The following is a 14,588-nucleotide window of genomic DNA, read 5'->3' as shown; positions in this document are numbered from 1 at the left end:
GTCGAATCCCCCTACCTCCTATTGTGCTAAAAAAACATGTCTTTTATCACTCAAAAGTAATTTAATAAAAAATTCTACACTTTTAAATGCAATTTGTATATCATTAAAATTGGTTTTGAATGACTAAAAAATAAGCATATTTCAAAATAATTTTCTGACAGATGTGATTTTAACCATTTGAGAATCACTTCTAAACATGTCATAAATGTGATAAAACGTTTGTAATATGTGTGGAATATAATAAGTGGAGATCCTACTGGTTTTTGTTAATATATCTCAATTTTATTTTATTTCTTGATTTGAAAACAACCATTTAGTCTCTAAACTTTAATTCATAAAAATTTAGTCCCTACATTTTTAAGTTTGTAATAATAATAATTTTGTCCTTGAATTTTAGTGTGCAACAATCTAAATCTCTTTCTTGTCAATTTTTCAATAAATTAATCACTACCATAAAAAAAATTCATCAAATTAAGTATCAAATTTTATTAGATAATGGTTTAGTATTGTAATTTATAAACATAATGGGTCTCTAATCAATTTATTATTTTGGACATATAACAAAATCCATTAAATAGTAGAAATATTTTTTTATCATAAAAATTAAAGTTAACGAAATTTAAATGTATCTATTGGACTAAATTGTTATAAATTTTAAGAAATATAGACTAAATTATTACAAACTAAAATTGAGAGACAACATGGTTAATTTAATGAGAGTAATAGTGTGTTAGATGTAGAATTTTATCTTAAGATAAAGGAGACTTAAATTTAATTCAATTGTTCCCTTGCGGTTACAGTAATTCCTGAAATTTGTTTGGAAAAAACATATTCAATTCATCTTTATTTAATATGGTGAAAAATACATCATTAAAGGAGAAAATTGTACCTCAACTTTTTTTTTTCGTTTTTAAAAACACTTATAAATTATAATCATTTATAAAATACCTTAAAATACATATCGATGCTATAGCAACACTAGGGGTGGTCATTCAAACTGCAAAAATCGAACCATTTCTCAAAATCAAACCGAAAACTTAGTGAAACAAAAGAATGTGATTCGATCCGATTTAAAGAAAAATGATGAAATCGAATTAATTCAGTTCAGTTTCGAAATAAGAAAAAGAATCCACCAAAGAAATGTTCTTAAGTTAATAGGCAGGCCAAATACGTTGAAAATACAAATTTGTATAGCAAATTGATTTGATATATTCAAAAATGATTTTTAATATTCTAAAAATGCCAACAAAATCTAAAGTATTATTTAGGGAGAAATTAGCAGGTATTAATTGGTACTTATCTCCGTGGTACTCATAGATGTTGGAGCATATGTTGCAAATGGAACAAAAGAGATTGAATCAGAAGATTTTGAATTGCTCGAAGAACAAGCTTATGAGAGACGGTGACGTTTTGAATATTATATTTATATTTAATTTGGTTAAATTATAAGTTTAATTTTTTTAAAAAAATTTAATTTGTATTTAATAGATCTCGAATTTTAATTTTATTTCTAATAATAGCTTGGAACTTTTAGAAATCACAGATTTAATAGATGTAAAATTTTAAGTTTAAAGTGACTAATATTAGATGAAATAAATTTCATTTTTATATCTAGCAAATAATTTTAGAAGATTTTGAATATTCAATAAGAGACTTGTTAGACGTGAAAAGTAAAGTCCTAAATCTCGTTTGAACTATTTGGTTTTTAGTTTTTGAAATTCACCATTTTCATTTTTCTTAGATAACATTTAAAAACAAAGTTTTCAAAGTTTTTTTTTTTTTTTTTTTGGTTAGTTTACTATTTGAACACTCCTAAAATATAGACAACAAAGCATAGAAATCGAGATGGTATTTGAAAAACCCAATAAATTAAATGGTTATCAAATAAAGTCATAAACATCTATTAGATTTTTTTTCTTTTTTTGAAAAAATTTAGAGACTAAAATAGATACAAACTTAAAACGTTTAGATAATTTAAAATATATATATGTGTTAAAAGTTTTGATTTAGGGTTCGGTTTAAAAATTAATTTTGCAGGTGAAATTGAAGAGAACAGATCTGAAGTGAATAGGCTGAGGGAACTGCATAGGAAGCAGCAGTGTGAAGCCCATGGGTGGGATAAGAATGTTTTTCAAATGCTACCAGATTTTCATGCATCCGAATTGACCAACATCCCCAACCAAGCCAAGGCAATTTTTTACTTTTATTAAACTTTCAAACTTTTAAAATATCATGTGACGAAAAATAAAACAAAACAACGAGATTGAAGATGGAAACAAGAGAGAAAATATTGCATGAAAGATCAACTGATTCAATTGAATTCTATATCTTTATCTGTCGAAGTGGAAACAGTTACAAGTATTTATAACCCGATAATAAACTTAGAAAAAAAATTTGGGTGCTCCCTTGGATGCACCTATGGTGATGCAAGTATCATCTAATAAAACAAACAAAACGAAATAGTATAACGTCTTCACCGGTTGAACCATGTAAACGTAAAAAATCAAACAAAACGAAAACATAATTTTATGCTAATTAAAACATAATTAGAACCATAAACATAATTATGTATGATGTTAGAAATGATGGGGTGGTTCATGTATATGTAAAATGATAATTAATTATTGAAAAATTAGAAGAAATGATGAAGGATTATTACAGGAATATATGGTAAGTTTAGTGTTTTTTCCCTCTATATAATCAGGGCCACATAAACAGTTTTTATTACACTGAAAACTCCATTTTTGTTCAAAATTTAAACCTTTTCTTCTCTCGGTTTCTGTGGGAATCAAAGATAAGTATGAACAAAACTCATACTCCATTTCTTTGATTATCATTACATCCCCTCAAAAAAAAAAAAAAAAAAAAAAAAAAAAAAAAAAAAAAAAAACTTTTTTTTTCTTCTTCTTTGTTCTTCCTCATTTTATTTTCTCATAATAAAATGTGTTTTTCTTCTTCTTGTTGTTTTAGATGGAAGATTATAATTTACATCAAAATCAAAATCATCCTCCATGCAACTTCCAGGAAATTATGGAATTGTGTTCGGTGTCTGTTTCTACTAATCCGCCGTTTACTGTCAATCTTGGCGACCGTCGTTTCGTCAATGATTCGGTTTCGGACTGGCGGAGATCCTTCGTGGTTGGCCACCGTAGGGAAGATGAAGATGGGGGGAGGGCAACGCCGCTGCCTCCTTTCGGCAAGATCGACGGTGACGGTTCGGGGAATGTCGACGGGAGAAATTCCGAGCAAATCTTGTATGGTCGTAATATTGACCCTAATATGGATCCAAGGAAACTCAAACGGTGAACCCTAAAAGCTATAATTCTTTTAATTTCATGCATTATTAAATTTAATTTGTCAAAGCAAGAAATAATTTTCATAGAGGATGGAAAATTTGAAGTGTTGATTTTTAGTGTACACAAAATTCTAATTTAATTAAAAAAAATTAAGGAACAAATTAGGAAGAAGATTTGAAAATCATAGTTTGTTTGTGTATACTTTTTTTAAAAAAGAAAAATCTAAGATGAATTAAAAGGGCGCAATTTTTCTCTAATCTTTCTTCCTTTGTTACTCTGTCCTTTACAATTTGGTTTCTCTTTTAATTTAGGGTTTTGATTTTTGTTGTAGAATAATGTCGAATCGAGTCTCAGCTCAAAAATCTAGACTTAAAAAAGTTCAATATGTAGCTGATATGGAAAGGAAGTTGAAAGCTCTAGAGGTATTCATCTTTATTTTTTTTTTTTCTTTTTCTTTTTTTAATGAAATTTTCAAATTTAATGTATGGTTTTAAAACTCAATTTAAATATTTCGTTTGATAAATATTTGGCTTGTGATTTTTAGTTTTTGAAATTAAGCTTATAAGCGGTATTTTACTTATAAGTTTCTTTTTCTTTCTTTGTCTAGCTCCTTTTTAGTGTTTTAAAAAAATCAAACCAAAATTTGAAAGAAAAACCAGATTTTAAAATTTTGCTTTTGTTGGATTTCACTAAGAATACAAAGGTCTGTTTGGTAGATATTTCAGATTCATTGAGTTGAACGAATATGTGTTTGATAGGTAGTTTTGACTCTGTTTTCGAAATTTATTTTTAGATTTTATGATCCAAACAGTGCAAAATCTGAAAAACAACATTTTAATATTTTAATTATGCCCAGATTTTGAATTCAAAATTTTAAAATGCAAAAATATATTAGAAAAGATAAAAATAACAACAAATATAATATTTCATGTTATAAACTTAATTATTTTGTTAAAATAAAATATGTATTATATAACATATTCTATATTATATGATATTAAAAAATAATTATATAAAAAATTCAACATATAAAACAAGTTCATTAATTAACTAGTAATATTTTATAATCAACCTAATATTTAGTGAGTTTAGATTTATGGTTTATAAATATATTTTTAAACACATTTTTAAAATTTATGTTAATTAAAATTTAATTTCTGAATGCTGAACACATATGAAAATATTAATACAACTATATTTTTCTTTGAATCTTTTATTTTCAAAAATTTGTTTTCAAATTGTCTACCGAATATGCCCTAAATGTTTAACTCGAGAAAGATAAAAACTATAGTACGAGATTTAGGAGAGGAAACAAACATAAACTTTAAAAACTAAAAATGAAAAATTTATCAAATATGGGTTTTTTGTTTTGAAAAATTATGCTTGTAATTAAACACTAATTCTACCTATAAGTTCCAATATTATATATAATCCACATTTCGTACTAAAATTTTCAAAAAACCAAATCAAAATTTGAAAGAAAAAAAAAGTATTTCAAAATTTTGCTTTTGTATTTTAAAACTTGATTAGGAATTCAAGTGGTTTTTTTTGTAAAAGTGAGAACCATGATTGAAAAATTTGGGAGAAAACAAACATAAATTAAAATATATATATATGTATAAAATTAAGGCTTCATTTAGTAACCATTTGGATTTTAGTTTTTTACTTTTGAAAATTAAGCTTATAAAAACCGCTTCTATATATTGTTTTCTATATTTTTTTTTGTCTAATTTTAATGAGTGTTTACAAAATTAAAACCAAAATTTAAAAACTAAAAAAAGAAAAATAGTTTTCAAAACTTTGTTTGTTTTTTAAAATTGGCTAAGAATTCTAATGTCTACATAGGAAATATGAAAACCATTAGAAAGAAATTGTGAAAAAGCCAAACACAATTTTCAAAAATCAAAATGAGCATTTTTAAAGTATAGGGATCAAAATGAAGTAAAATTAAAACTATAGAGACCAAAATTAATATTTTAAAAGTATAGAAATCAAAATAAACAAAAACAAAAAATACAGTGACTAAAATAGTATTTAAACTTAAAAGGTTATTGTTTCTATTTTTAAACATGTTATATGAAAATGATCGTTACACCATTAAATAGATAAATAGTATATATATAAAAAGAAAATATTTTATGTGGCAATACTTAGACTTGCCTTTATTATTGTTGTTATTATTATTATTATTATTTACTTAGACTTGCCTTTTGAGTCTTGAATTATGTATTTGTATTGTATATGGATTGTAATATTAAGTTTCGGTTCATTAACTTTTTAAAAGATTAGTAGAATATATAGCAATCACTACTAATTAGTCAGTGTTTATGAAAGTTTAGATCAAAACAAGATACATGAATCAAAATAAAGTACATTAAAGTTGATAGATCTACATAGATAATGTATTTTAACCTAATTCTAAATTTATTTAATACTAATTTTTGTTTTAGTAAGACTATTTTTCAGATATTTTAAAATTGTATTTTTTAAGTAAAACACTTGTTCTATTAGCACTTTTAGAAGGAAAGTAGTTAAGTGATGTTTTTTTTTTTTAGAAAAAAAAAAACAAAACAAAAAAAACAAAAAACAAACCACTTTGATTATATACAAAAAAAATTAGCAATTAAATATCCTTTTAATTAGTTAAAAACACTTAATACCACTCATTATAATTTTAAACAAAAATTGTACCTCAACTTTTTTTCTTTTTTTTTTTTGAAAAACACTTATAAATTATAATCATTTATAAAATACCTTAAAATACATACATATTGATGCTATAGCAACACTAGTGGTAGTCATTCAAACCGCAAAAATCGAACAATTTCTCAAAACCAAACCAAAAGCTCAGTGAAACAAAAGAATGTGATTCAGTCTGGTTTAAAGAAATTAAGAAATTGAATTAGTTCGATTTGGTTTCAATTTTGAAAACCCAAGTTGAAATCGAATTGAACTGTTTCTAATATATATATATATATAATATAGATATAAAAGTAAGTAAAACCGAATTTAAACCAAACATGTTTTTAATTTAAAGAACAAAATTCGATTTAAAACCGAACCGAATCGATTAGCTTTTTAATTTAAAAACATATATATATTTTTTTAAAAAAAATACCAAAACCAAATTTAAAATTGAACTAAATAACATATGTAGTTCAGTTCAATTCAATTTGAATTAAAAAATCGGTTCGAATCGATTTCACATATAGAAATTTTAAAAATTTTGATTCGATTCAGTTTGACCACCAAACTAAACCGAACCGTTTCCACCCCTTGCTTGATTATCTCGAAACTACTCATGAAAATTCTAAACATATTAGAAAAAAAAAAAACTCACCAAAGAAATGTTCTTAAGTTAATAGGCAGGCCAAATACATTGAAAATACAAATTTGTGTAGCAAATTGATTTGATATATTCAAAAGTGATTTTTAATATTCTAAAAATGCCAACAAAATCTAAAGTATTATTTAGGGAGAAATTAGCAGGTATTAATTAGTACTTATCTCCATAGTACTCATAGATGTTGGAGCAAAGCAAAAAAGGAAGGTTTCATAAATTAGAAAATTACAATGCAAACTTTTGATTTTCTTACCTAATTTTCCCCTGCTTTGTTGCATGAATCTTGTTTTCTCGTAGTTTGAAGACAAAATTTTCTTTAAAAGTCATTTCAAATCGATTCGATCATGTTTAAAAACCTTTCAATTTATGAAAATATCGATAAGAATATGTTAACATAAAAATAACAAATGTAGGCACATATAGCAATTCTATCTCCCCAAGTGGAGCTGTACAGAAACCAGCAGCATATGTTGCAAATGGAGCAAAAGAGATTGAATCAGAAGATTTTGAATTGCTCGAGGAACAAGCTTATGAGAGACGGTGATGTTTTGAATAAATATTTATATTTAATTTGGTTAAATTATAAGTTGAGTTTTCTTTTTCTTTTTTAATTTGTATTTAATAGATGTCGAACTTTTAATTTTGTTTCTAATAATAGGTCTTAGAACTTTTAAAAATCACAGATTTAATAAATGTAAAATTTCAAGTTTAGAGTTATTAATATTAGACGATGTTAATATCATTTTTATATATAACAAATACTTTTAGAAGATTTTGAATATACAATAAGAGACTTGTTAGACATGAAATGTAAAGTTCTAAATCTCGTTTGATAACTATTTGGATTTTAGTTTTTAAAATTCACCGTTTTCATTTTTCCTAGGTAACATTTAAAAACAAAGTTGCAAAGTTTGGCTTTGATTTGAGCACTCCTAAAATATAGACAACAATGTATAGAAACCGAGATGGTATTTGTAGGCTTGATTTTCAAATCAAAATCCAATAAATTAAATGATTACCAAATAAAGTCATAACTATCTATTAGATTTCTTTCTTTTTTTGATAAAATTTAGAGAATAAAATAGATACAAATTTAAAACGTTCAGATAATTTAAAATATATAATTGTGTTAAAAGTTTTGATTTAGGGTTTGGTTTAAAAATTAATTTTGCAGGTGAAATAGAAGAGAACAGAGCTGAAGTGAATAGGCTGAGGGAACTCCATATGAAGCAGCAGTGTGAAGCCAATGGGTGGGATAAGAATGTTTTTCAAATGCCACCAAACTTTCATGCATCCGAATTGACCAACATTGTCTCTCCCCAACCAAGCCAAGGTAATTTTTTACTTTTATTTAACTTTCAAACTTCTAAAATTGTGCTATTTTACCATGTGACGAAAAATAAAACAAAACGAATAGAATGAAGATGAAAAAAAGAGAGAAAATATTGCGTAAAGATCAAGTGCTTCAGTTGAGTTCAAACGGTTACATGTATTTATAACCAGATAATAAACTTTAAAAAATATATATATTTGGGTGTTCTCTTAGATGCACCTGTAGTGGTGCAAGTATTGTCCAATAAAATATTGCCACATGTCATTTTTTGGTTTTTTAAAAGATATATTTTTTTTAAATTCTATTTTTGTATGGTTAATAAGTGGAGAGTGTTAAGGTTACACAGTACCTAATTATTGCTCATAAATTACTCAATAATGCACTTATCTTAAATTTCTATTCCTAACTTTGAAAATCTTCATTAATCAATTCACCAAACAATTATGTTGCAGTCCTCCAATTTAGGATACACTATCTAAATAAAAGTCATTAACTTCAATTAAACAAAAAACTAATTTGACTAATAACTCAGATTAATCTTATCATTTAAAATAATTTTTATAAACTATTTTTAGGGTTGCGTTCGTTTGTCGTTTATGTCAATTTAATACTTTATATCCCATCAAACACTTGAACCTACATGGTTTCAGTTCATAAAGAACAAGTAAAAATTAAGATTTGATCCAAATGGGTTCAATCCAACAAAAAATAAAATAAAATAAAAATAAAAAATTGGCATCCCAATTAAGAATAAGAAACCCAAATATAGATAATGTGTTGAAGGGCAGGTTGATGATTCCACGCTATAAAAATAGAGAGGGATAGATTAGTTATTACTTCTCTAATCGCTAATTAATTTTAATCTTTTTGAATTAAAATGAACTAAAATGTGCAATACTCTTCCCTTACTATTTGTTCCATTATTGAACCTGCAATGTTGAATAGATGAATGAGTTTTTCATCATCAAATTTATAAAATCAAGCATGTGCATATTTCCATTTTATAATCATTTAATTTTTAGTTTTGGCTTTGAAAAATTATGCTAGTTTTCTTTTAGGGATATTTTCGAAAATAGTAAAATAAAAAAACTATTTACAGTAAAGTTTTAGTCTTTTTTTATAGAGACCGATAGAAATCTATCAATATCTATCAATCTATCAATGATAGTAACTGATAGAAGTCTATCACTGATAGATGCTGATAGAAGTCTATTAATATCTCTATCGGTATTTTTATTATTATTATTTCTATAAATAGTTTGACATTTTTTTTATCTATGAAAATTTTTCTTAAATAATTAAAATTGAATTGATAAATTAGAAAAGTATATGTCATTCCTTGAGGTTTAATATTATTTAAGGGAATAAAAGAAAACAAATATTGATAACTATTTTATTTTAAGTTTTCTATTTTTGAGAATTATACTTATTATTCGCAAGTTTTTAAGTAAGTTTCTCAAGTTCTTTAAACAACACTCATATGAATTTCAAGCCAAATTATTTAAGAAAATGCAATATTTAGTTTTTTAGTATTAAATTTATATGTACTATTTCTACCTATTAGTTTTTTTTTTTTTTTTTATGTTATCTACTCTTTGCTTTAAAAATAAAGTCAAAATTTGAAGGAAAAAAAATAATAATTAAAAACTTGTTATTGTTTTGCAAATTGGCTTAAAGATATAGATAAGCTAGGAAAGATAAAAACAATGGCAAGAGAGTTATAAGAAAACAAATACAATTTTCAAAAATCAAATGATTATCAAACATAATTCACTTTTCTTTTTTTTTTTCAGTTTTTAAATTTTAGCTTGGTTTATAAAAATATACTTATATAATTTGCAATAAAACAACAAAATGAAACTATCAGTAAAAATAGTGATTATAGACCTAACTTTTATAAACATAAAATAAAAGGTCAAACGATTATTCTTAATATGATATGGGAAGAAATTATGAAATTTATTCGATTGACTTATCCTGACTCAATTAGTCAAAATATTAACCCATTTCTAAATCTATATCCTTTATTTTTTTTTAAATTAAATTACAAATATGGTCTAAGTTAGAATTTATATTCTTATAATTTAAAATTAAGAATGATTTGATAAAACCTCATAAATAGTCCTTATGTTTTGATAAGATCCTTATAAACAGTCTCTATGGTAGGATAATTTTATCAAACTATATGAAACAAAATCTAATTATAAACTAGATGAACTAAATTCTAACTTTTTCTAAATTATAAAAGCCAAATTTGTAATTTAATCTCTTGAGTAATCCTCGACTTGATTTGAATGGGAATTGTCCTTAAACATGTATTAAGAAAAAAAAAGGAAAATTTTCACTGATAGAAAAATGTCAAACTATTTACAGAAATAGCAAAAAAAAAAAAAACAAAAATTGATAGATACTGATAGACTTCTATCAACGTCTATTGGTGATAAACTTCTATCAGTTCTATCACTGGTAAACACTAATAAACTTCTATCAATTTCTATAATTGATAAACACTAATAGACTTCTATCAGCAGCTACCAATATTTATCAAAGAAGATTAAAATTTTGTTATTTTGTGTAAATAGTTTTTCTTAATTTTCTTAAAAAATTGAACCAAAATAAATAAAATAAATTATTTTTATTATGTTACAATTTTTTTTCTCCTTTTCAATTTGGGTTTTTTTTTTTTCTCCCCCCTAATTGAGCATTTTATGTGTGGAGCTGGAGCAGAAGATGGAGAGAGAACAATAGGAGGAAATGGGCTGGGCCAGTTCAACTCAACAGCCTGTAATAAAATGGTTGAGTACAAGTGGATGCCAACACCTGGGCTTCGTCAAGTATCTAAGCCCAACTTCAACCAATTGGGCCAACAAGGAATGGAATGGCCCAATTAAAGCTACTGGGCCCGTTACTGGACCAGGATTTAGAACTGCACTGAGTTGAATATGAGAAATTAATTTGAGGGCTTGAAGATATGAGAAATTAATTTGAGAACTTTTAAAAGACTGAATTGTTAAAGTACATTGGAACAAACTTTAGAAAAACTGTACTGTTCTTTTAATGGCAAATACTGTAAATTACATCTTCAAGATGGGTATAATTCGAAATTTTCAATTATGTTTGAAATGATATTTGAAGTTTAAAAATATATAACGAGTTTTTAGATTTTAAAATTTGTGTTAATAGGTAATTGACATGTTCCAATTTTCAAAAAAAAAAAAAAAAAAAAAAAAAAATCCATTAATCTACTAAATGTAAAATTGTATTTTAAATAAAATCTTACTTTTAATTTTGTGAACGATAGGGAATTGATTTTTTTAAAAAAAAAGAAAAATGTAGGATAGGTTAATAATCTTTGAAACAAAAAATTGAAAATGAAGAAACCCATTGAACATGTGATTTTGAGGTCGGTGTTCGACAATCGCTTGTATACCAGTTCTAAAAATTTGTAGACATCTATATTATTAGAGGTAATGGTTTAATCACCCTATGTTATGTAATGGTTTTTTTCCGAAGATTTTATGGGTCTATTTGGATTGACTTGAGAAAAAATATTTTTAAAAACTCTCATTTTTATTTAAATTCTTTTCCTAAAAACTATTTTGAATGGTTGTAAAAAACTTCAATTTTTTTTAAATGATTTTTTTTAAAGTAAATACTTGAAAATGTATTCTAAACACACTCTTAATCTTGGACCTAATAAATTTTTTTTTTCCCGAATAAGTTAGAGATGTACCTTATCAATATGGGTAATTGATAAGCAATTTGAAATTATAACGAGGGGTTTTCAAATATAGTAAAATGAACAAAAATATTTACAAATAGAACAAAATATCACTGTTTTTTAGTGATATATAATAGTGGTCTATTAGTTTTTATCACGGATAGATAGTGATATTTGTTATTTGATTTTTTTTCCAACAATTTTATCAATTAAAACAATTTCCTTTATGATTATTTTAGACTCCTCTTAGTAACAATTTGGTTTTAGTTTTTAGTTTATGAAAATTAAGTCTTTAAACACTTTTTCCACCTTTAAATTTGTTGTTTTACTATCTATTTTTCATCAATGTTTTCTAAAACACAACAAAGTTTTGAAAACTAAAAAATGTAGTTTTGAAAAAACTTGTTTTTGTTTTTTAAATTTGACTAAGAATTCAACAATTTTACTTAAAAGATGTAAAACACCGTAAGAAATTGAGGAAAAATATACTTAATTTTCAAAAACAAATATCTCAAAACTAAATTGTTACCAAACGAAGTTTTAACAAATTGTCATTACTTATGCAATAACAATGAGAGCAAAGGTGACACGAGCATAGTTTAACTGACATTAACTTGTATTTATCAATTTTTGGGGTCTGAAATTCGATTCCACATTCCATAAATTGTAAAATAAAGAAAAAAGAGATAAAAGGCAAAGACTAATTTATCAGGTGCAACAATTTGTAGGAGAGAACTTGAACGTCTGATCTTTTGATTGATAGTGTATGCTTTACGCCAATTAAATTATATTCATATTTGCACAAAAATAAATTCTTACATTCTCATCCATTTATATTTAAAATCATTCAACTATAAAATTTAAGTTCAATCTCAATTGGTTGAATCATTTCTCTTTGATCGAGAAGTTGGAGATTTAAATCATTTCCACCCTAATTGTTGGGGAAAAAAAAGAAAACCAACTAAAAGAAAAAATTTTAAAGCCTTGTTAGGTACTTAGATAACTATTTTGTTTTTTATTTTCTGTTATTTAAAAATTATGCTTGAGTTTCTCACAATTGCTTGGAGCTAAGTTTTTCACATCACTTAAAAACCAATGAATTCTAAGCCAAATTAAAAAACAAGCATTAAATTAGGTGGAAGAAGCAACTAGGACAACCATGTTAAGAATTAGTTGCATACTTAATTTGTAATTAAATTACTTTTTATTTTAATTTATATCGGTTAATTAATTTAGAATAGTGTCTCCTAGATAAGAGGAGAATGATTTAATGGCTTGGTAGGATCAACGGAGATTTTCAAATTATTTCTTCCCCCTCCTAGCTCTTTTTATATATATAAGGTAAACAACACAATCAAACTAACAAGAATCCATACAATAAAGTATCTTCACCGAAAGCAGAGGAGAACCAAATCGACATTCCAAAAGAATCCCATCCAACTTTTTGAGAGAGGGAAGAAGAGGAATTTACAAAACACACCTCAAAATTACCAAAAGAGATCGCTGCACAAACAAGGCGTTGTGCCATCCCATTCGTCGAGCGCATGCACCAAGCAAAGAACACCACCCTAGCAACCTCAGGCAATGAACGAATTTCCTTGACTAAACCAAACAACTCAGACAAATCACATCCCACCTAAGAAATAACCTTGATAATATTAGCATAATCATATTCCACCAACATATAGGGGAGGGAGGACCTAGCAGCTTTTGAGCAAAGAGCCGAGCACAATCAAGAAATTTTCAAGATTAATGACAAGTTTTAAGATCAGTGCATTAGTGACTAGTTTTATTGTTTACTTATAAATACTTGTATTGTTTCCACTCTAACGAATATTGAAATTATTTGAAGCACTTGATCCTCCATGTAATATTTCTCTCTAGTTTCCAACTTCCATTCTATTCGTTTGTTGTTCTTTTGTTACAAATCAAACCTATGAGCCTTTTCTTCCATGTTTCCTCTCTTGGTTATCATTATTATTTAAATTATAATTTGAATTATTGTAACCTAATGGATTATTGTTCTTCTTGATTTAAAGTAACAAGGTTATATTTACCTCAAGTGAAACATAATCCATCCATAATAATCTGAAAAGTGGGTCCCAGATATATTTATTGTGGTTTACATGTGTCTGTAATGAACTGTGAGGCCCACCTTTAAATCTGTAATTAAAACGTGTAATTTGATTGAGGAATGTGTTCTGATTGTGGTGAAAAATTATGTGGGACCTACTACCTTAAAAGTATGCAAATTATTAAATTGCCTCGTTTATTGTTATTAAGGTTAAGCAATGACAATGATGATAATAGTAACAGTAAAATGTGACAAATTCACAATTCTAAGTAAATACGATTAAAAAAAACCCAATTATGGTTGCGATTTAGGCCTATTACAATTAATTTATTAATGAAATCTCATTCTGATTATAACAATTTTCATTTCATATTGGTAAACATGGCTTAAGTTTTTCTTTTCTTTTTTTAAAAAAAAGAAAAGAAAAAGGAAGCTCTTTTTGGTTCGCCTTGTTTTGAAGGGTATGAACTTCATAGACTCAAATACCATATTAAATAAATATAATTTTGGGAAAATTACCCCTTTGGTCATCAAGTTTTGAAAAATATGTGTTTCGTCATTGAATTTTAAAAATGTACCTTTTTTAATTTCCATGTTTATAAGAATACACTCATTTGGACCACGAGTTTTCAAAATGTAACTTTTTTAGTCTCTAGGATTTTACAAATAGGTTTAAAAAATCCATCAAATAACTTTATGTTACCATTTGAAATAATTACATGAGATCTTAATTTAGAAGAATAAGTTTTAAAAATCACATTCTCTCTAAAACTAATTTTTTATAATTTTAAATATCATGTAATTATTTTAAAAATATCAAA

At 25.7% G+C, this 14,588-nt stretch overlaps 1 protein-coding gene across 1 annotated transcript; it reads left to right on the top strand.

Annotated features, from left to right (window-relative positions):
• The first annotated feature begins 2,733 nt into the window (after positions 1–2,733).
• LOC150034397 (uncharacterized) lies at positions 2,734–11,030 on the top strand. The gene is made up of 6 exons (XM_090316603.1): positions 2,734–2,798; positions 2,971–3,302; positions 3,628–3,718; positions 7,053–7,179; positions 7,814–7,972; positions 10,700–11,030. The coding sequence occupies exons 2-6, from the start codon at positions 2,971–2,973 to the stop codon at positions 10,861–10,863; spliced, it is 873 nt and encodes a 290-aa protein (XP_090172729.1). The 5' UTR covers positions 2,734–2,798; the 3' UTR covers positions 10,864–11,030.
• The last annotated feature ends 3,558 nt before the right edge of the window (positions 11,031–14,588 follow it).

This window comes from Benincasa hispida, chromosome 8 (genome assembly GCF_027475165.1).
Source record: "Benincasa hispida cultivar pf3 chromosome 8, pf3_genome.v1.1, whole genome shotgun sequence".
Classification (NCBI taxonomy): Eukaryota; Viridiplantae; Streptophyta; class Magnoliopsida; order Cucurbitales; family Cucurbitaceae; genus Benincasa; species Benincasa hispida.
The sequence above is the reverse complement of the archived record's forward strand: the minus strand, read 5'-3'. Positions and strand labels throughout refer to the sequence as shown.

Excerpts from the sequence above, each read along its gene's own strand:
- LOC150034397 (XM_090316603.1), top strand. The coding sequence starts at position 2,971 with ATGGAAGATTATAATTTACATCAAAATCAAAATCATCCTCCATGCAAC. Across the intron at positions 3,303-3,627 it reads GATCCAAGGAAACTCAAACG|AATAATGTCGAATCGAGTCT; the intron begins GTGAACCCTAAA and ends TTTTTGTTGTAG. Across the intron at positions 7,973-10,699 it reads CTCTCCCCAACCAAGCCAAG|AAGATGGAGAGAGAACAATA; the intron begins GTAATTTTTTAC and ends GAGCTGGAGCAG.